The sequence below is a fragment of the Calonectris borealis genome, chromosome 2, assembly GCF_964195595.1.
Source record: "Calonectris borealis chromosome 2, bCalBor7.hap1.2, whole genome shotgun sequence".
NCBI lineage: Eukaryota > Metazoa > Chordata > Aves > Procellariiformes > Procellariidae > Calonectris > Calonectris borealis.
Window position 1 is genome coordinate 105,358,568 of NC_134313.1, and position 23,658 is coordinate 105,382,225.

The 23,658-nt window shown below is 43.6% G+C and overlaps 1 protein-coding gene across 2 annotated transcripts in view; it reads left to right on the forward strand.

Annotated features, from left to right (window-relative positions):
- NFATC1 (nuclear factor of activated T cells 1) overlaps positions 1-23,658 on the forward strand; it is a 112,325-nt gene that overhangs the window by 78,592 nt on the left and 10,075 nt on the right. Inside the window, exon 9 of one of the 2 annotated variants that reach the window (XM_075142847.1) lies at positions 292-978. In XM_075142847.1, the coding sequence (XP_074998948.1) occupies positions 292-978 (687 nt within the window). The remainder of the gene's footprint in view (positions 1-291; positions 979-23,658) is intronic. The other variant, XM_075142848.1, reaches the window with a different exon arrangement.

The following is a 23,658-nucleotide window of genomic DNA, read 5'->3' on the forward strand; positions in this document are numbered from 1 at the left end:
TGGGTCCAAAGCTTCCACTGAAGCACAGCTATTTGCAAATAGATTTTTATAGCACATTAGTGCTGGAGGAGAGTCCAAAGAAAATAGTCCTTTTCAATATTAGAACCAGCTGTGACTTTCTTGTGCTGATGACTCATTCATTTTTTTTTATAGGGTGGGAGAACTAGGCAAAAGACACACAGAGTCTTATTCAAGACGTTGTTTGTTTTGCAAAGGGTATCCTAGCCACAAGCCAACTTGATCATACCAATACGCAACTCATGTTTATTTAAAACTTTTTTCTTTTAACAGTTCCAATTATAAAAACAGAACCCACAGATGACTATGAGCCTGCTCAAACCTGTGGACCAATGAACCAAGGCTTAAGCCCTCTCTCTAAACCATACTACAGCCAGCAGATCATGATGCCCCCTGATCCTGGTTCGTGCCTCGTGGCTGGCTTTGCCTCCTGTCAGCAGAGAAACGCTGTGATGTCACCCTCTCCCAACGCAAGCCCCAAGCTGCACGACCTTTCGTCCTCTCCTTACAAGTGCATCCCCAACCCGGGCCACAGTCACCTCGGACTTCAGCAGCCCGCTGGAGGTGTTCCCACCATACAGGAAGTGCCAAGGTCTATAGTTGTGCACCCAAGCTCCCCCGAGCAATCATCTCACATCATGCTGCAGCCGCAGGTGAGTCAACATCTGAGCAGTAGCTGTCCCCTTGGTTATCAACAAACACTCTATCCCAACAGTCCCTCTTCTCCAGTTCCATCTGTTACCCAAGAGCCAACCTATTTGCAGTCCTGCAGTCCAACTCACTCATCCATAATGGGTCAACAGCAGCAGCAACTGCCGAAGGTTCACAGAAATGAGTCTCCAACAACCCAACCACTGTCATTGCCAGAGTTGCATGAGGAAAGTAATCATAATTTGGCCCCTATTCCTGTAACGATCAAGCGAGAACCTGAGGAATTGGACCAGATGTACCTGGATGATGGTAAGTCTTCCGCAGCATAGGTTTGCGTTCAACCATGTTGCTATATCAGTGAGTTCCCTTAACTTTCTCCTCCTTTTGAGTCCTGGTGGAAAAAAGTTTAATTAACAGCCTGGTGGAATGGTGCGGACTTTTGCTTGGATTGTCTCTATATGGGAAAGGGCTCTTTAATTTCATTTGTGACAATGAAACCATATTATCTAAGCGTTAAATACTGTTAGTTACCATAGAGCTAGATGCATGACCGATAGCTATGTTGCAATAATCTTAACCGTACGGTCTTGGCTTATGCCCATGCCAGTGACCTGTGGAACTGCAGTGAAAACATATTTAACGTTGTCCCATCCATAATACAGTGAAACCTCTGATGTGCAAATCTGTTGACTGGAACTAAATGATAAACTGCTCTACTTCAGTTTAGAAGGTTCAAATTAAAAACGGAGGCACATCTTTCATCCTAACTTTTCAGTCCGGTGGCATCTGACATAAAGACTACTTTTTCTTCCATTCTTATTGTGGGCTTGCTGCTGCTTTTTTTTTTTTTTTTTGCTTTTGTAAGATTCTATATGTATATGTATTCTACACGCACCACTGAAAAGTTAAAATGCTGTGATGAACTTGTCAGACTCTAGTTTCCAAAGATTTATTAGTCAAACGTAATAAAAGGGATAATCTGGAATTTGATTATGTGACCTCATTGAACTGTGATTTAGCACTTGCTGCTAAGTATCCCAGTAGTATTCTGGACCCTCACCTTAATGCAGTACGTGAGTTCCCTTCCAATAGCCACATAACTTTATATAACATACCATTCTATTTGAAGAAGAAATGCCTTTGGAATGGCAGCACTGAAACTAATTGGTGCCAAGGAACATCTGAATGTGATTGTCTTTCGGGGAGAATTTAAAGACAATTCATTGCACTGTTTTTAAAAAAAGGACATTTAGTCATTCTATTTTAAACAGCATGATACTCACTGAATTAGGATTACAAATGAATGTTTTGGAGGTTGAGTAGCAGCCTTTTGCTTTTCAACTCCAGGAAAATTACTTTTCTTAACAGTAGTTATTACTCGTTACATGATAGACAGATCTAAGGAATTTTTCTTAATTAGGAGTTCAGTTCACTGAAGTTTTGCACAACACATCTTTTGTGACAAGGTTTTCTTCATATAGCGTGCAGTTTTACCACATATCTATGCTCAAAGGGGCAAGATTTCAACAAACCAAACAAGAAATGTACACAAACCAAAACAAAAAGCCATGCTCAAATTTCGGTTTTGAGAGAAACCAGAAGTTATCTATGGAAGGAAGAGAATACAGATAAAATCTAAATTTAGTCTATAGCTGTCTTCCTAGAAAAGCACAAGAAATGGGCAGTCTTTCTGCCTTACCTCTCAAAATCTAGGAACTACTTCTCTGACAGCACTATGAAAGCTGCCTTTGGCTAGTCTCTGCTGTAGAGATGGGACTGAGGCTCAGGGATGAAGGGTGAAGCTTCTCAGCCATGTCTGCTTCAGGTTTCTCCTGGAGGAACAGAGGAACTTTGCTACCATGTGGTCTGGGAGAGAGATTTTATTTTTTGCAGCAATGCTCATTCTGTCTGACAAAGCATAAATGGTTTAGTCTTTAACACCATCTCTCTTCCATCCCCTCTTCTGGACACACACGCACACCAGTCCTCTGACAGATAATCAGAAGTAATTGTAGAAGCCACCATGTACATCTGCACTGACACTTAAAGTTGACTTTGAAGATCTCTTCAGCCAAATCCAGATATACTTCCCTTTGGCATCCAGCAGGCTATCAAAATCATTCTGTGGCTGACCACACGAACTATAGACCAAGGAAGAATTCATAGACATGTAACAGTCATGGTAACAATACATAATAGAAAAAACCTAACTTACGTAGTTCCAAAAAATTAAATACCACCAGTTCCCTCTGAGGGTGGTAATCAGGAATGGTAACCAGAGGAAGTCCCTTTTCTATGTCTAAACTGATATGTAGGTTTGTCTCAGGAGTCACACTGATGGAGCGTGAGCTGCCCTTTCCTATCTATGCGTTATCTCACTGCCTAAAGAAAAGGTCATCCACTCTATGTTTTGTGTTGACAAAATGAAGCCCTTGTAGAAATCAGGAGTGGACTACTACTGTCTTCTTACTTGTCTCAGTATTTGGGCAGTTGAGAGAGAAGGTATGTGGCAGAGGGGCTAAAGGCAGGAAGCATGTCTTGTGGGACTTGTGCTGGCCAAGATCCTCTGTTCAAACCATGCAGAGCCCCGGCATGCCTCACACACACGGCACAGGAGCACAAAGCTGCGAATCAGGCTGGAAGCCCGTTTAGATCTATGCTATATGCATTTCATGCAGGCACCCTTACCACCACCAGTGCAGTCGTTGGTTTCACATTACATTTAATCTGATGTAACTGCAGGCTCCCATGGAAAGGGTGGCCTCGATCCATCTTGCCCTTAGCCACATCTTCTTGCTGCTTCCTTTAAGTCCTATCAATTGATTATGGAGCGGCAGAGCAGGCTAATGGAAAACTAACCTGCCAAAAATAGCAAAACCCACATAGTTTTCCACTGGGTCAGCTCATGGAACCACATCCCCTGGGTCCAATAGCTGGGTCCAGCCCACGAGAGGGGCAGGAAGCCTGTTGCTGCGGGTCAGGGAGTGCAGTGGGACAGTTCTTGGTGGCAGCATCTCACCCATAGGCCAGAGTAAGTGCGACTTGAAGCCACATCTGATGTCATCTGATCCTCCCCAGCAGCTATCTAATCAACTCATCCTGTCTCGGTAAAAAATCCCCTCCTCATGCTCACCAATTAGTTATGGAAGGATGGTATCTGGCCTCACACAGCCTCAAAGGGCGGTTTGGCCACTACGGTGACTGCCTGGAAACCACCAGTGATTGCGTTTGGTGTCCCAGTAGGTGCTGTTCACCGAGATCTGCGCTGAAAAGGCAAAGCACTCCACATATGCAATGCCTTTGTGTCTGGTGCCATTTCATTCAGACCTCTGGCCATAACTGTGGAATAAGGGAGAATGGGTTTTGCAGAGTGGCTCATACTGAATAGGAGCAACTAATTTTTCATGTGCTTGATTTTTTTGGGAATAAGAGCTTTTAAGCCATTGCCATTATTTCTTCTTAGTATCATATCCATATTTAAGAGTTTTCCTTGTTGGAGGAGTGGGTGGGATATCTGTGCTTTATGACCATATTCTGAAAACCAGAATATCAAATCATACCCGTGGGTAAGGACAGTTACTCTCTTTTTTTAAATAGGTTGCTGCTCTACCTCTTCATAATTTGTTGTCTCACTGATTCAGTTCAGATCCCTTCATACAACATGATTTAACCTTTTTTTCAGTATTTTTTCAATCTTTGCACCTGTGAACAATATGAAAGCCAGAGAGAAGTCAGATGTACTTGACTGCTTTCCTTGCCTGCTACTCTAAGTATACCAACTCTTTTCCTCATCCCTAAAGTAATTTAAAAGTAATGAAATATTTTAATGACATTAAAAATTAAATTCTCAAAGCATCACTCCATTAAAAAAGTGTATCTTCACGGTGTCTTTAATACCTCCAGTTTTACCTGAAAGTATTTATGAAGTGTGAGGTATAAACATCTAACATACTTATGGGACTACCAGAAAAATAAAATATCTAATTGGTTATGCTAGATTATATTAGGTAAAATTTTGGTTGCTTGTTTGCCAATTTGGGGAGGTTTGATGTATGTATCTAATATACATATAGCAATCTTGAACCAGGTATAAACTGATTTTTTTTTGTTTCAGCTTATGGGATCAAAGCAATATTCATTCCTTTTGGTCTGGAGAATCTCCAAATATAGACCATCTATACTGCAGAGTATAGATGGAAAAAACCAGTCAGTGAGTTTATATAAATATATGTCCTGTATATGACATTTTCTGCTTCGGTAATGGTGGGCAGCTGAAGTGATATAAAGGGAGCACCCAAAGAGACTTCCATTTTGGCAAATAAGTTTTGGTCTTGGCAATCTTGTTTTAAATCAAAATCTACAGTAGCCACCTGGGCTACTCATTAAATGTGCTGTCCGTTTCAGTATGTGAATATATGAGTGAACATGTAGAACGTATTTAAAACTCACCCTGTAAAGTGATACCTGATATATTATGGCTATGCTCTTGATATTGAAAGGTATCTGGCTTGTATACCAGCACTCATTTCAAATAATTCCAAGTTCAACCTCCTAACAAAGATTATGGCTGACTCCCTTTGCTGCTTTCACAGCAAGATTTGATTAAAAGCGGTTGAAATGTGACATTTATGCCTGGTTTTGGTCCTCTGCGGGAGCCCCTGGTCCTTTGCAGCAGGAGAGGGGGTGTCTCCTGTCCTCCCTGCCAGAAGCTCTTGCAGCAGCCTGCAGGGCGCTGGGGCACCCTGGCAGACCACGCCAGGGCTGACGCTGGCTCCACGTGCGTCTGCCACCCCTGCCCCAGGCGGTGGAGGTTAGGTGACATTCCCCTTTCGGATCTAACCTGGGAGTAGCATGGGGCGCTAGGGTGGTGGAGCTCATGGAAAATCCTTAGACAGGCAGGCTTGAGGGACCTCTTCAGTACGAGTCCGTGCAGTAATTGCTTTTAAGAGAAAACATTTTATCTGGGGATCGATGAGTCTAATGTGCTGTTCAGCCCTTTGAGGCATGAAGTGGAATTAGCATTGCCCAAAGAGATGGCCAGTTTGGGGAAGCTACATGCTGATGAGAAATCTTCCTGGTCCCTTGAACTAGTCATTCTCTCAAGGGAAGAATACCTAGTTTATATCTCATTTTTGAACGTGCTCCTCTCTGTGGCCCTCTAACTAGGACTTGGGTCAAAAGCTGTGCTAGTCTGCTCTTGAACTAATCTTGCTATTTTTCTGTTGACCAGGACAGCTCAGATGATAGTTTTTCCAAATTTTAACTGCTTTTCTTAGGGGTAGAAGAAACCCCAAGCCAGAGGCGGTCGAATGTAAGTTCACATGGCTTTCAGGATGTTCAGGCAGCTGCGAACTGGCCAGGCTCACAACAGGAGATGCTAAAGGTGGCTTGAAATCACCTTCCTTATCCCCGTTTCCCTTTCCTGGACCTAGTGTAGCCTGGGTGGAACACAGAACTGAGCTCCAAATCTTTATTTCACCAGGATGGAGAGTGTTCAATTAGGCATGCTAATGCCAAGAAACATTTTTCAGGTTGTAACTGGCACTCCCACAAGCTATTACATTTTTTACCTGCAGCAGAATGACACTCAGTTGTGAAATTATTTCCTGCCGTTAGAAACATCAAAGAAAGTAGTTTTCATTACAGATGAAAATGAAGCTATTTCGAAAAAGCAAGGGGGAAACACATTGGTACCAACAGGAAAAAATGTATGACTTACGTTCTAAGCAGATTTCAAGGTGTATTGTACACACTGTGATCCCGTTTGTTATATTAATGCACAGAACTTTACAAAAGCAGTTTTTAATTGAAAGCAAAGCAGCATCCTGGAGGATTCTTTAATCAAGGTATGCTTGAGTACTGAAGCTGAAGAAGATCTTGGCTTCTTTGAGCTTTGCCTGGGTTCTAATCTCAACTTTTGAGATGCAGTCCCAGCCACGTTGAAATCGGCGACACGCTCCCATTGCCGGCAGTGGGGCCAGGGTTCCCTCTGCCATTGAAAAAACTGTTTTCCAGAACGCCCCGAGTCCTGTGTAGGAGCCAGAACTGGAATAACAATATCTGAAAGACAGATCTCTTGTCTGAAGTTTTGTATATTAATTCAGCCTCCTCCTTTTGACACGGACGCGTTCGTAAAGGTCTCTATCCTGATCTTGACTTGATCAGATCTATAAATCTTTGTGTAGTAAGATGAAAATACATAGGCCATAAACGAAGGTATCTGATGCTTAGATATGTGGCTAGCAGAAAGTATCAGAACCACATCATCTTTTTTAAAACAAGGAGGCTTTTGTTCTTGTGATTGTCTTTGCACAGCTGTGAGTTTTATAGCACCATGCCAATGAATGCATTCATTGCGACTTTTATTTTACTCTAAAAAGGTAAATTGGGAGCATTAAGCCCCCAATAAGTATGTAAAAGTGGCAAAACCACAGGTAAAGTGTTACTGAAAGCTGCAGCCCTGCCAGCCATTTCATTTTAAACATGGCTCTTTTAAAAATAACCTTTGCAGTAAAAGCTGTAACTCCTGGATGTAATATGAGCTATTGCTAATGTCATTCCCATGAATTGCTTACAGTGTTGAACTGTTAGATGTCTGACAAGTCCATATATCTCCTGTACAGTATATATGAAAGTTTTTTGCCTCTAAACCATATGTTCTTTTTTTCACTCCTCTATATGCTTCAAATGCACGTGGTTTGGTGATATAGTTTATTTGAACAGGAACCATAGCAGACAGAATTATTCTTTTGCTGAAATGTATCCTTTTTCATACATCTCAGCTTCATGATTAAAGCGATTGGCTCTCGAGGCATTAAGTTTAGTCTGCTGCTGCCACAATTATGCCTTTGAAAACTCCTGAGCGCACTCGGTGATTTCCAGTAGTCCAGATGTCATTAGAACAACACGCAGGTAGTCTGCAAAGTCCAGTAACACTGTCTACACTTCGGTCTGGCTTGGGCGAGCTTTTCCCTCCCTCCCTCTTGGCCAAGCCTCGCAGCTCTGGGAGAAAACAAATAGCTTTCCTCATGGAAAGTTTTACTTAATCTGGCGTGGTGCCTGAGCCTAGACCCTCCTCGTCTCTAATGATGATTGAAAGTGTACATGCTACTGTGATAAAACATGCTGAGTCGTTAACATTTGGGGCTTGGGTTGTACGCGATGAGTAAGGGAGACTGAAGTAATGCGTTCGAGTCAGACCTTCGGTGGACTTGCTCGTCTGGGTTTGAGGGGTATCCTGTTACACGAAACCGCACACCCGCGGTATCGGGTTTTGCTGTTTCTAGCGGGTTTGCTGAACTGTGTCTCCCTGGAGGCCCACCAGAAGAAAGCCCCCAGAAGAGCAGCTGACCAAACTAGGTGTCACTGCTGGTTTTCTCCAGTCCCAGGTGTGCGGTTGCCCACAGAGAGACCTGCCTACCTCTTAGCTGCAGTGTGCTCTGAAATCTAGCAGCGAACTTTGCTGTCTTCTAACATCAGCACTTAGATTTCCACGGACGTCCTTGAGTCTCAGGCTTTCAAGGAAGTGTCTGGTCGCCTCAGAGAAGTCCCGAGTGCCTCCACCCTCATTCAGTGATGGTGATGGCAGACACTGGCGGAGGGAGCAGGAGGCTGGCCAAGCGATGGGAAAGCTGCAGAAATCAGCAGGCAGTGCTTTGCAGCGTTTTGATACTCGAGAGTACTTTTAGTGTTGAAAACCCAGCATTTGCTTGATGTGCATCTGCACACGCACCTTTGCATTAAACATTTTGAGTCATTAAGTGTTCAGCTGAAGCTGCGTTGCACCCTCTTCTCAGCTAAGAGCCAGCTTCACGCTGCAGCCCTGCTAGTGGCTGTGCAGTTAGCGGGGGAAGAAGTCGCTTCTCAATCCCATGCCTGATTGATTCTCCTATTTCCATAGTAATGGCTGTTGACATTGCTGTTTCAAATGGTAAAGGTTTTGTGGGTTATTTTCTGTAAGTTTTCCTTGGCGATCGGGGGAGAAGAAGTTGCTGTATCTGAGCCTTGGTAACATTTACATCTGCTTTTAAGCCTGGAGGCGTGCCAAGGAAAATATGTGGCTTGCAGAAGCACAAGCTTCATGAGAAAGCTTTGTTCCGATGCGATTCATTTTAGGAATATGTTGTTTGTTTGAAACGTTTCTGCTGAGCTGTGCAGTGTTAGCTGGTCAGGTGTGGCCGCGTGGCTGGTGTACGGCCTCCCTGCTCTCGTGTCCTGAACCCGTCCTGGCAAAACACTTCTGGGGAAGTTGGTTTAGAAAACCCCTCTTCTCCGGGAAGCAGAGTGTCACACAGACCCCTGCTGCCTCTCAGCAGAGCTGGGCTGGAGCAAGCCGCCGGCTCAGCCCAGCAGACACATACGTGTCGGAGGAAGCGCTCTCATGAGTAAACTCCCCGACTTCACGTACGGCGCTCCTGGCTAGGCGCTAGCAAGCTGTAGCCTTGCTAGATCGCAGAGCAGCGAAGGGCCTGCCTCTGCTCCCACTTAAGTCAATAACACCGTTCCCTTTGGGTTTGTTGGGAACAGGACCAGGCGTATGGCTGGTAGTTAAAACGCATAATAGCTGCATTCATTGAAATCCGGTCGCTGATGGACAGGCAGAGAGGGAGTCTTTTCTAGCGGATTTCTGCGCGGCACAGTTGATTGTTTCATCTGCGTCTGCCGGACAACTGGGGGGCTCGGTCATGGGCCCGATAGCGGCTTGACCATAGCTGTCGAGGACAGGCTGCTTGATAACCTGGCTCCTGGTCTTTCCTCCTCTCCGAGGAGCTAATGCTGATTGCAACCAAAGGGGGCACAGGCTTTCCACACCAGGCTTATCTCCAGGCTAGGAGGAAGCTTATGAAAAAAAGCAGACCCTCAAAATGTTCCCCTCCTCCTCTGTCACTGAGGAAGCCTGCAAAGTCTGGACGTTGAAAATACCTGGAAACAATCGGTGAGTAAGAAATACAGTAGGAAAACCATAGTCCTGTTCATCGTTGGCCAGTCTGACTGGGTTTGTCTGCAAACCAGGGAGCTGGAGCAGTCCTCTGCCTGCTTTACAGGCGTGGCTTTGTCGGTAGGTCTTTTACATTTTGCATACTTTGAAGCCTACTGCAAGACAAATATCGGAAAAAGAAGTGAGATGGTGCTGCAAGTGTGTCGAAATTCCCGAACTGTATTGTCCCTGGGCGCATGAATTGCAATACGAGCACTTGAACAGTCTTGAAAAGCAGTGCTACAGGCTATCAAAGTCCATAATTAGTGGATTAAATTCTTTGGTCCTTACACAGTTATAGCTCATGTTATCCAAGCATCATGTATGCACAAGAACATTCCTCACTTGCCTTGCCTTTGCACAACTACAGCATGATTTTTCTACTTAATTTTGGCCCTTCTGCAGCCATATGAGAGTGCAGAAGACAAAATTTGACTCTTCATGTCTGTGCTGTCCAGATTGCTCTTGATGTTAGATTTCAGTGGTAGCTAGGGCTAAAGATTTGTTCCATTTCATAACTCTTGTGATATCTTTGGGGTTGCAGAATAGGTATTGCAGTAGACATTGCAAATCAATTTTGATACCCTGGGAGCAGCAGTCAGTTCTTTTTCTAGTGCTTCAGGGAAAATATGTGTTTCATTGCCACCTCATAAGCAAAATCTTCTGCAAATTACTAAGTAGAAAAAAATGCTATTTTAGGTCACAAGAGAAGCCTCCAAAAATACAAAAATGAAGAATATTTATTTTAACTTTATTTCTATCCCTGTATATGCAAATCCGTACACGCATAAAGTATGTGTGTGCATATATATCTGTGTGCACATACACAGACATATATGTAATGAGCTATAAGACTTAGTATACTAATTCTTTTGCTTCTTTGAAGTTGTTGTTGGCGAGAGTGATGTAAGTCTCTTCTACTCATGACTGCCTTCTCTGAAAATCCTGCAGGTGCCTGTTGAGTAAAACCTTTTAGAAACATGAGGTCAGGTGAAGAAGCCCATCCTGTGGACCTCCTGTTGTGCACAATTAGTTTCTGAACTGAAATGTCCGTTGCAGCTCTGAAATCTGGCTCCATGCTGCTGCCTGCCTCGGAGCTGCAGTTGTCACTGCTGCTGAATGTTTCTCAGGCATCTGAGCTTTTGCTATCCAGCTATTCTTTTGGAAGACTGAAGCAACTAGTAAAGATGATCTCTTCGCTATTATTTGGCTTTTTTCCCCCCGTGATAACTCTGTGTTCCACCATGTTCTAGGCTGTGCTTGGGCTGAGCTTTTCACTTGAGAGCTTTCACCTCGGAGCATCTGCATGAGCCATTAACAACTTCTCCAGGCATCTTCTCCTTATAGTAATATGTCTCTGGGCCAGTAGTACTCGGAGGTTCAAATGTGCTTCTCAGTCTAAAATGACTATGTGTGAAATTGTCGTATAGAAAGAGGTTAGCAGAGAAACTGGTCCTGATTTTTTTCAATTACGCACTCTCTTGTTTGTTTTCTTTCTTCTGAGAAATTTCCCCGACTCATTAACTGTTAACCGTTGCGCGAGACGATACAGAGCTGTCCCTCGGGCCCCAGCAGTCAAAGGCTAGAACTTCCCGAAGCTGCTAGAATTGATGCAGCACAAATTCAGGTTTTGCAAAAAGATATAATGAGACCAGGCTCTGGTTTGATGTACCTCACCCAGGGACTGGAAGGGCCGCCAGTGATGGAGATGGCTGCTCTGCTCTAGTCCCTGAGATTCCTAGGTAACTTTGGCAGAGTTCTCGGGGATTTTTGCTTATTTTTTCTTCCACATAGAGAGTATGTTAGGATGAGGAAAGACCTCGTTGCAAAAGAAGAAGAAGCAAAACTGATTCCAGGACAGAAAGTGCCATTGACCACAGGGACACTACACTTTTTGCATCGGTGGACAAACACAGCAGCAATGGCTGCATCAGAAAACATTCCAGGAATTCTCCCACTGTTTCCAGAAACCCAGGCTGGACCTTTACAGGCCAGACAAGCACCACTACAGTCTGCTTAAACCATAGACTCACAGTTGGACATACCGTGTCAGATACCACTTGGTAGGAACCTGCAAACCTCCATTTTTGCCAGACAAACTGCTGGTTTCTGCCCTGTTCAGCATATAGCCAGAATTGTAGAGATAAAGGTGACCATCTCCTTTGTAGAGGGTTTAGACTTACCTTTTTACAATCCAATATCCCAGATACTTCACACTATTTCAATGGTAAAGTCATGTCCTGAAGAGGAACCAGCAATGCTGAAGTCAAGGAAAGGTTTGCCGGAAGGACGTGCTGATGTGAAAGCATCTTCTTGCTATTTTAGTAGCTAGTTTACAAGTCCAGAGATAGCTGCAACCCTCAGCTGAGTTGGTGCATACTTGCTAGCAGAGTCAGCTCCGTGCGACAGGACTCCAGGACCCCCAGTCGAAGCAGGGGCTCTGCGTGGGGCTGCACCCTGGCAAGGATTCAGCACAGTTGGGGAATCAGGGCCCTTTGTGACAAGTGCAAGCAAGTGCATGTATGTATATACATTTATTCTATTTGGGGAACATACTGAAAGAACAGAAGCTTTCTCATGATGCTGTAGCACAGTTAGCAAGCATTTTAAAGTTTCAGACTTAGAGTATGGCTGTGAAACTACCTGGTGGTGTAATTAGAGTGAAAGAGGGCTTGAGAAAAAGAGAAATGAGAGGAAGGTTAAATATAACATCCCCATAAAAAAAAGATGAGCAAAGATGAATTTTGGAAAGGGTGAGTGTGGGTGTGAGAGAGAGGAGTTTCTCTAAAACTGAAATGGTACAAATGAGTAGTAAAAGCCCAGGATTTGACTGCCATGGAAAAGTGTATCTAAAGAATACCTCACTTTGCCCCAAAATAATTTAAGTATAGAGAAAAATGAGAGGAGATGATGAAATGAGCAATGTGCTCATTAAACTTATATATATCTGAGGAGTGAGTGCATCTGAGTAAGCTCAAGTCAGTATTGATCTGCAGTGAGGTGGCTGCACTGCGTGGAGGTAGGAGGTTTGGGTGGCCCGGCTCCGCTGGGGCAGGACCCTCAAATAACCCTGGGAGTTATTTCCACGCTCTATTGCCAGGTTTTCTAAGGAGCGAGGAGGGGACTTCAGTGCTACCACTGGGTGGAGAGAGAGCTCCTGTAGGGAGCCCAAAAAAACTTAGAAATATGGTAGAAGAGAAGGGGGTGGGAAGTGCTCTTTGAGTAAATACAGTCTCGTCACCTGAACTTAGTGAGAAATTTTTGTATCAGTTTTAAGACTTCTCTTGCAGTGTAACAGGGCATTCAATAAAAGTGAGAAAAATCAGAAAATATTACCCATTGGCTCTTCCCCAATTAGAAATTACCCAGGAAAAGTACTGCTAGAAGGAGTAGAAGTGATCAGACTTTGACAAGGCAGAGGAGGATTTGTAAAACCTCCTTTTCAAGGTTGTACGATTGAAGAATAAAACAGGAAATCCCGTTACTTTGCAAGTTTCGAAAGATGGCATTCAAATTGCATTTAGGACATGATCCAAATGCCATGAAAAATTTTTCCATCAACTTCGATGGATGTTCTAAAACAGGATGTGTTAAATCAGGGGAAATAATAACAGAATCGCAAGTAAATTAACAGAAGATTCGCAACACATTATAAATCAGTGTATTAAAGAATCAATTAGAGCCAGCTATTTAAATAAAGGCAGACTAGTAGCAAAAAAAATTTGAACTAGAAAAAATTAGAACATCTGCTGAAGTTTCCAAAGCTATATTTAATATTAACTTGGGAAAAGCACCTGGACTGAATGGTGTCTCATCAAAAATTTGTAAGTGTTTCCAGACCAAAATCACTCAGATACTTTTTTAAAAAAAAAAATCATCTGCTCAACTAAAAGAGAAAACTCCTTTCTAAACCCTTCCCTAGCACTGAATTTCATTATGGGGAATATCACCATCTTAAACCAGAGAAGAAACAGAATGCAAATGTTTCTGTATGATCCAGTTTTTTGTTGATTGTTAAGATCTAGTACCAGAGTCTCTGCCTCCTGGCTGCTGCACACAAGCTGCACCTTCTGCCCCAATGAACTGGTTTGCTGGAGCAGGGCCTGCCCTTGTATAACAGTACAATTAGCTAACAGTGGGCTAGGCTTTATTATTATAAAGAATATTTCGGATTCAAGCACTCAGCACAGAGGAGAGTATGAAAAGTGAGCAGACTTTTGGTAGAGATGCCAGATTTCCTTCCAAGAAGTCTACAAATGGATGGGCCATTTCTTTGGTTGTTAGGTGAATATTCAGAAAAGAAATCTGCTTTTGGAATTTGAAGCAAACTTACTGTCTTCTTTTATTTTAGTCAGGAAGGTGGTAGGAGACAGGACTGCCTATGTACGATCATGTGAGTTGTGACCCTAAAAATGTTCGGTCGGCCAGCTAGAGATCAGCCAGCCGTATACCTGGTGTTTCAGTGGCTATATTTATGGTTTCTCTGATGATGAAATCTAGATTTCTGCAACGACCAACATAATTTCTCTTCTGTCAGTTAAGACCTTGTTTCAGGGAGGAGCTGACAGATGCTTGTGACACCAAACGAGGCTGTATCATACTTTCAGTTGTGCATGGTCCCCTGAGCAATGTGGGCCACCGCCTCCCTGTGCCTAATTTTCTAAAAAATTTTGGTGTTCAGAAAGTTGTCTGAAGACAGATTTAAATTTCATATGAAAAACTTTCATTGAGGGGAAGCACCACTGCCGGGGGAAAACCCCACACCTTGACGCACTAAAATGATTGCAAGAATTCTTCTTTAAGATGTCTAAGTAGGAATATTTCTCATAATATGGAAGAGGTCTAGATTTTGCGTGCTGCTGCAAAATGGAAATCTTAGAGTGGAAGAACTCACCTTTGGTTATTTTTGATAGAGACAACTAGAGTAAGTCAGCATCGATCCATCTAGCTGTAGTGCAGCTGCACTGATTTCTACCTGTTCAGACCCTAAACCCGTTTATTTAAGAATGAATGTACTAGTTGCAGGGACAATTCTTCTAGCTACTTCCTTACTTGAGATTACCCCACTGTTAAGTACAAGCAGACATTTCTGTGTATCTTTTTTTTTTCCTTTACAGGCTTTTATTTGTATTATGTATCTGTATCTCACATGCCAATGGAAATCAGGAAAGGAAATTAATTTGTATGAATGGACTTCATAAATTTCATGATTTACCAGTAATGAAATCCTGGTTTGCAGAATGAGAAATAATAGGGCTTTTCCAAAATATCTTAATCCTTGGCTATGATTAGCGGCATAAAATGAACCATTCTTTCCTATGTGTCTAAAGTCCAAGTTGTGCTCCATGTAGCTATGTGATATTCTTTCCAGTCTCATGTCAGTAAATAATTGCAGTGCTGCTCTTTAGTCTGTCTCTGACCTTCACTATGCTCGCCTTTCTTGAACAAAAGCTGAGAATCGTGACAGATTGATCTGCTTCTGTGATCTGATCTAGTCTAGTGTGAAAGGAAAGTTCATTAATCCTACTTCCAAATTCCTTAGCCAGTTTACCATAAATGCACTACTCTATAAGCGTGTGTAATACAGCACAGCCATAACAGTGCTTAAAACAGGATTAGGCAATACCTCATATTTTCTAACTACTTCTACTTTTGCGGAAATACGAATTCACTTTCTTTACATTGTCAAGGGTGATTTTTTGTAAAAAAACTATTTTAACTAATTTAGGTTTTACGAGTTTAGGCTAGAATATTGTCTAGTCTGTCTAAACTTGGCCACTTTGTGTAATTCTAGTTGTTATTACCTGAACATGAACCAAAGATGATTCGTGTTTTAAGGAGCCTCTTTTGGGGATGGGAAGAACCAAGTAGCTTAACATCATCCTGTTTTAACAATTAAAAATTGGCTGCTGAGCTGTGTACTCAAGCAAAACAAGGATTTTTAGGCCTAGAGAAATGGTTTAGAATCCAGAAAAGAAAAGCAGCATGCTGCTAAAACCCTGTGTATGGTTTTCCACTATTCCCTAGAAAGCGAGTAGGGCTCTGGGATCAAACTGTACCCACACGCGTATGCATTAAAGCCAACACACTAAAGTAAACACAGAAACGTGGTTGTCCTCTTTGAGTGGTAGGAATCAGAAGTAAGTCTGCTGACATCAGAGAAGTTGTGTATGCTTCAAAATTCAAGCAAAATAAGAGAACAGATCTACCTGCCTTTTTCGTATATCAACATTAAAACATTTCAAATAATCTTTAGGGAATAATGAGCAAAATAGGGTGTTTACAGTGCAGGGACTGATTCGTTCCTGCCAAGCCATCAGACCTGTACCTTGAGCATTTGGAGACCACCTTTACGTATCTGCCTGTGTTTAATAAGGACTTGATGCAAATCCCATTAAAGTGAATGGGAATACTTCTGTTGTCTTCAGTGCTCTTCTTTGATCAGGCTCCAACTTACAATCACGAGAACCTATCACTTAATGCTCTTAAAAAAAGTCCTATGTTAAAAGAAAATAATGCCTGAAAATCTCTAATACTGAATGAAAATTTAAGGGCCCAAAAGTTGACGCAAACACAAGTTACAGTTCCCAAAGTAACTGTAAAAGATTGTATTACATTAATATGTAAAGGTCAACGGCACATACAATAATCTGAAATGCTGTCTGTATTGTACATGTAGTGTGACTGACTTGCAGGGTTTTAAGAACCCTCACTTTGGTTGTTTGGGTTGTTTGTGTTGGTTACAAGGTCTAGGCCAAAGGGATCTCAAGGAGCCCTACGTTCTTGCACATTGAAGAGTGGATAAGTATATTTTGGGTGAATGCACCATGCCTGTTTCTGTCCCCCTTTATGCCAGTAGGAAAGAGAAATTTGTCTCCTGGAGTAGTTGTTGTAGAGGTATGTATGTGTGGACCTTTATGCCACTTTGGAGGTCTCTTGAGTTGCTGTACTCTTTCGTATGGTCTGTCACGGGACAATGACAAAGCGCACCATGCGTTCTCCATGGAAAATGGGATAATTTCAACAATTTTACATTTTCTGTAATGTTTTTCTCTGAAGCAGGGGGCCTTCTTTATGTGTGCAAAGCTTTCTCCATAGATAGCCATGACAAAGAGAAAGCATGAAGGCTTCTAGGGCAGAACATTCATCCTCGCTTATCTGGCCCTCGGAGACATTAGCTAATCGAGGCACGATACTCCATACAATAGGACAAGTGCTGTAAAGCTACCTCTGTTATCCCAGCGAACATGAAGACTTATCATTCCCATGGCCATTTTACAGGATTTGTTTTCTTCTGACAACAACATCCACAGCCTATGGTGCTATCGACTCCAACAATGAATCTGATGCTGGCTCTGTGTGTTATCGGCTCCCTAATAACTGTCTTTTTTTTTTTTTTTTTTTCCTTCTTTCCCACCCCATTTGTGAGAATTTGTCCCCTGGAGCTCTTCTCTATCAGGCCCCTGCAGCTGCTGTTATTTTAGATATGGCAGGAAGTAGGTACCGGAAAACAGCGAGAGCTCGCAGCACTCAGAAAAATCTAGAAATTCCTCTGATTTACCCCAGGCTCTGGCTCCAATCAAAGCCGGTTGCAAAAAAAAAAAAAAGAAAGGGAGGCGGGAGGGTGTTGGCGGGGGGAAAGGCCCGAGCTGACAACTGAGTCTGGGCTGCGTGTGTCAGGAAGAAGAGTTTTAGCCATCCCCTTCTGCGGGGTACCGAGGAGGTGCTCGACTCAGCCGTGCAAGCCGGGAGTGCTTGGCTGGGAGCGGCGTTCCAGGCCACCGGCGTGGCAAAGCTGGGGCCGGCACGTGGGCAGCCCCGCGCCCGCAGGCGCTGCCGCCGGCACCCTCCCTCGCCAGCCGAGAAAACCCCCTCTCGCCTCCCTGGGGACACGCGTTTCTAAAAGCTCATCCCTTTTTTACGCTCTCCCCTCTTCTGTCTGGTGTGCGCCTAAAGCAGATCAGCTTGCCCTGTCGCCCGGCGGGCTCCCATAAATGCTTTTAGCAGCACTTAGCAAAGGGCGCTGGCCAGAGGCACTGGTGGAAAGTCACTAGAGCAAGAAACTTGCATCACTACTACTACTATTATTACTATTATTACTATTATTATTATTATTATTATTATTATTATTACTGCTATTATTATAATTTTACAGCTCAGATGGGATACTTCTTAATCTGCTAAGCAAAGACATTTTTGGCCACTTCGAATACCTTTTAAATCAGGCTAACTCTGGAGATGACTTCTAAAAGAAAACTAAAAAAGAAGAAACGATAAAGAAAAACACCTCCAAACCTTTCAGTTCAGCAAGCGGTTTAGAAAAAAAGACACCACCACCCCCGTACACAAAGACATACACGGAAAAGATACTACCTTTAGAACTGGTTTTAATAAAGAAATCTTCCTCTTTGACACAGCAGATAAGGAGGAAGATGTCCGCCCACAGACATCTCACACCATTAGCAATCTAGTTAACATCTGTAAATGTTTTAGGGAAAGAAATTACACTTTGAGACATTTCTTTTTTAATTACAGGCTCCAGATGAGATTTGTTAGAGCAGGGAAATGTATCCCATAGCGACTGATGTCAATAGCAAGCAGTCCCTAAAGCCAGCCAGGATTGGGAAAGCCATGCTGTTTGCTGCTCTTGGCACTGCTCCCTGCTTTCACAATGTCAAACTTAGAACCGCCTTTATATGCACTTTCCATTTTTTTTTCCACAGTAGCTGTTGCCAGCAAGCTGTAAACTACCGTATATCACTCAGATTTAAGAACCTAAACTTTAAAACAAATTAAACTCTTGTTGACATTGTAATAAAAATCAGAATCGAACTGAACAGCTCAGTAAAACTGCACTTCAATTATTTTATGGATTTAAGATTGTTTTCTAGGATTCCCAGACTCCCAATACAGCAAAGTTATTTCCTCTTGGCAGATGTCTGGAAAAAAAAAAAATCATTGAATGGATAAAATTATGTGGCAGACACTAGGTTGAAGCCTAAAGGGAGGAAATGGTGTCTCCCCAGCACCTGTAAATATTTGCTCTGTGTCTTGACCAGAAGAGCCTTTCGTCCGTACTTTGAAAAAAAATTTCAAGGTATTTATTTTGTGAGTTTTTAAGAAAATAGAATTTTCATCTGTCAAAACCCAGTTCCTTACTAGGTGTTTATGTGGTTTTGAACGAGAACGGCAAATACGGGTCTGACCCACCCTTCAGAACCATGTCCAAATGCAGGTAAATGCATGCAGCGCACGAGTGCTTCCAGTCGCTGGCCTCTGCTTATCTTTCATCTCCCTACTTAGCAATTAATGTTGGGTATTCTTTTTATAATTCTCTTTTTTTTTTTCCTACTCTGTAAAATGGAAACAGAGGTTTCCATCCGATTAATTGCCAGGTTTCCATTCTTTATAATGTTTCCTCTCAAAACAGTTTGGAATGAAAGTATTTCAGAAATGTATGTAGACGGAAGCTACTGGAGATAATAATTTGTTTCATGTAACTGTGTTTTACAAAAGGTGTGGTGCACGAGAAAGGCCATTGCATGGAGCAAACAACAGTCAGCTTGCGCGGCCTTTCACCAAAACCTTTGTTGCGCTTAACTTTTTTTCTTTCATCGCATCAGTGAAATGTCCTTTACTGTCCCTCAGGCCCCAGCCTGAAAAGTATTGCGTTCCCAGGGTCTTCAGTGAGAGCTGAGAACGCTTGCTGGGTCGTGTTCATACCTCCTGTCACAAGGATGCTTCTGAAGACCGAGCCAGATGTTGCACATCTGCATGCCCACAGCTAGGTCCCAGGGTCTGCATGTTCTGGCTGAGCTTCCGGGGAACGGGGAGCCGCCTGTCCCTCCGAGCGATGTGCAGTGGTGTGGATTTTCCAACGCTGCTGTGTTAGGCTCCGTGTGTTCACCTCCTGATCTGAATTGGCTGACTTGACCTGACCAAATCCCACGTAAGCAGCCAGTTTTCTTCATTGTAGCATTAATAAATTTTTTAAAGCTACTCTTGAATTACTGTTAAAGCTCTTCCACTCATTTTGTTGCCTGGAGCACCTCTCAAAGTGCAGGCCAGACTCCTACTGGAGTTTGGATGTGCTGCCAGATCACAGCCCGGGCCGTGGAAGCACCCTGTCATTTCTCAGCTATTCAGAAGCGAGGGTTTTGGAGTCCAAGTACTCAAAAAGAGGCAGAAAAGAAGTCTGTTGCACATTGCGAGTGGTTGTTTGGAAAGTGTAACGCAAACATTTTGAATAAAATTTCAGGTCCTTAAGTGTGCTTGAGAGATGGGTGTTGTACGCTTGTGTTTCTCAAGTGCCGTTTTCCTAGTTCTCTAGTGCTGGCTGCAGGTTTGCCGTGCTTCGTTCTTGGGGCAGAATAAATTTCCTCTCTAGTGGAGAGCACTGAGCTTCAGCATGGTTCTTGTGTCAAGCATTAAGCTATAAGGGGGAAGGTTTCCTCTTCCCTTGGAGCCCGGCTGTGATTCTTGCTGAATTTTTGCAACCGTATCTGGTGTTTTTTCTGTTGACATTGCTCTGTCAGTCCAGCCTAAGGAGCCATTCTGCAGCTTAACACAGCATGTGGGAGAGGGGAAAAGAGGAAAAGACATTTTGCCCTGTTTGCAGCTCTGTCGCACTGGGACCATGTACAAATAAGAGTATTCTTCCAGCTGCTCTAATTTGAGATGCTTGCTATAGGCGGTTTTAGCATTCGAGGAGTACTGGAGTCCAGCAACTGTCTGGACGCGGTGGTTTTCACAGCTACGTCTTCTGTGCTGGGGAGAGCACCTAATAACACCCAGCTGGTGGTTCCCCCCTCATGGCGCAGCTTGCATTGATATGTGGCCCCACTAAATCAGCCTTTGGATCAAACCTTCCCAGCCAAACTGCATGGGAGTTTTGTCATGAAAAGGTCTTTACCTAGTGTAGTTAGTGAGGTGCAAAACCAACGCAAGAGTATCATTAACCACTGCCAGTGCTCTTCTCCAAGGAGCCGTGACGGAGAGGACGTGCATTCCTCTTTGAACTGCAGCTTTCTTCAGCAACAGATGCTACTGTGGTTAAAATAAAATCCTGTGGCATTACGTACAGCTCGCATTATGATGGTGGTCATCATGCCACAAGCAAATTTATCGCATGACAATTTGCCTGCATCATTTTTTTCGCAGGCTGTTTGTGCAGATTCCCAGAGCTAGCCCTGCTTCTGTGCCCACTGCTGAAGATTAGCAGCCGTGTTCCGTCACCTAAGGATTTCCCCCAGCTAGCGCGACCTTTCCCAGCCTAGCCCGCAGCAGGCTCATAGGTGGATTTCTTTTCCCTTATCAAACACATTAAAAATTTTATTAGCCCCACCCAGCCTTTCTCTTCCATCGAGCAGCGTGTGGCCACTCACTGAGTCATCTCATGGCCATCATTTTATCTGCCTGAGCAAAAATCCTGTGAATTAGGGGTAGCAAACAAAGCTCAGCCTTCACCACAGCCTGTGTGGGAATGTGGCCCAACAGTGGTTGCCCCCCAAAGCAGCACACAGGCACATCGTGTATTGTATACGTAGCAGCATCCTAGTGTTCTCCCTGCCTCGGTGCCCTCTTTGCTAGATGACGTGAATAATAGCATTGATCTCTTCTCTTTAGCACGCGCTTTGAGGTTTGCTGATGAAAAGGGCTATAAAGTAAAGAGGTGTTGATGATGGTGATGATAATAGGGCAAGTAAGGTCCATTGAAAAAAAAAACAAAAAACCCTCCTTGCTCAGAAAAAGATCAGATACACCCTGTTTTAACCTATCTCCAGGACACTTTTAGTGTTGAGACCCAGTGTCACTCCTACTGAAGTCCATCAAACTTTGAGGCTCATTGAGTGGAAGAAGAGCTGAGTCTCTTGGCCGTACTCTGCCATGGAGGGAAAAGGGCACTCTGCAAATACTCCTGTATGACCCAAGGTGCTTCTTTCTTTCTTCCATTCATTATTTCTTTGCTTTATTTGATATACCCAGCTGCACACAAGCTGTTTTTTTACGAACAGCAGCGCAAGGTGACTCATTTTGGAGGATTCCAGATGATCACTAGGGGCCACACTATTATTACGTAAAGTCAATTAAAGAGCATACGTGCACATCCCATTGATTTGATTTAGAACTAACAAAAGCTTCAGTAATGTGCAATTACAAGAAACTTAATGACCCCTTTATATTGAATGCAACTTCTGTGGCACCTAATATGCTTTGATGAATTGCTCATTATGTGCAGTGTTGGAAAAGCTTCTAAAAAGATTAATAATTGTATAATCAATAGAGAAATTCAGTCTTATTTGGCTTTTTTTAAACTCTGAAATCAGTAAGTCATAGAGATTATGGATCCTCTCTTGCTCCCTTTTTCCTCCTGTACCCCCAGAAATTTTTTTCCTAAAGCTAATCTGTCGCTTTTCCAGCATGCAGAGAAACCCCTTCTTGCATTATGTGGAAAGGTCTGGCCTGATACGGGGTGCCGTGTGAGGTCCAAAAGGCTGGTGCCGGCTGCCGGCAGAAATCTCCGGTGCTGGGGTGGATGCGTGCACGTGGGAGGCTCCTTGGACAGGGCAGGAGGTCCCCAAGTAGCAGCCTCCAGCATTGGGCTGAGGGCTTTGCAGCATGGTCCAGACCCGCTCCCCCTCTCCCGTTCACTGCCTGTAAGCTTCGGGAGCTGCCAGCCCTTGGTTGGGGCCATCAGGTGGGCTTTAACCTCGCTCTTCTAGCCGTGGGATGCTTTGGGAACCTCACGTCTCAAGTGTTGCTCGCGCCGCAGTTGACTGCCGGTTGCGAGGTACAGCAAACCTTGTGGGATGGGATCAGAAATACGAGAGTAAAAAGGCAAAAAGGAAGTTTCATTTCTGTTACATTCAGGGTTTGATAAATACTGCCAGAGACGTCTGGAGGCTAAAAAACAGGCAAATGCAGAATTGCTTGAAATTTGTTTCGATTTTGAATCCACTCTTGTCATGCTTCAGGGCATGATTCATGAGTTTTGAATGCCGGGGTCTGACAGCACTATTTTACTGTTGGGCACTCAACTGATCACCGGGATCAGTTTGTATTACTGTATTTCTTATGGTGGGGGCAAATTTCTGTTGTCTCTAGCAAAGCAGTGCGTGCTCTTCCTTATTCCTTCCTGACTGGTACCCACACAGCTTCCAGCAGTACCGACCTCAGGTTTTGGCTGCCTTAGGTAGCATTTGCGTAGTTCTTCTGTCATGTGGAAATTTTGTGTAAAACGTAAAATATGTCTGTTTTGTTTCCCTTACAGATGCTCTTAGGAACGTAAACACGTAATTTTGGTTAAAATGTGGTTTATTTGTCCGTTGCCCAGCCCTACCCTCACGCATGTGTGTATGTGTATGTCAAATGCGGCTTGCATCGTAGCGGGGCAGATCCTGCAGCCTCTGCACAGCCCGAACCCCAGTCGCTCCAGGCAAGGGTGGCCTCAGTGAGGGCTACTGAAAATTCCTGTTGACTCTCTGATTCTTTGGTATAAAAGCTAAACCACGTTGAGTGCAGCCACTTTCTTATGGAGAGTAAAAACAAGCTAAAGTTTAGACCCCAGTGTGTTGGGAATCACTGCGGCTCTGCTGATTGCTGCGCTAATTCCCAGCAGCCGGGGAATTCTTCCCTAAGTGTTTGCAGAGCAAGAGACGTAGGGCGTTCCCGGGGCTGCATATGGGAGGGATGAAAAAAATCCAAACCCAGGAGTTTTGGTGTGATAGGATGGGACTCATTTAGTCTGGGCACCTAGTCAAGAGCCCCAGTTAAATTACTGCCACACAGTGCTGTCATCGCACTACAGCGAGGAACCTTTCCCATTAGCCCTCCGCAGCGCAGCCGCTGTGGGAGATTTTGCATTATTTGTAGTTGTTGAGCTAAATAAGGCAGAGGGTAGATCAGGTAGGAAAATGACTCCATGTTAATGGCTGTCGTGCACAACAATACCATCCATCGTCCCAAGCCGACGTTCGTATGGGAGGATCATGTTTTATTAAAACCTGCTACTT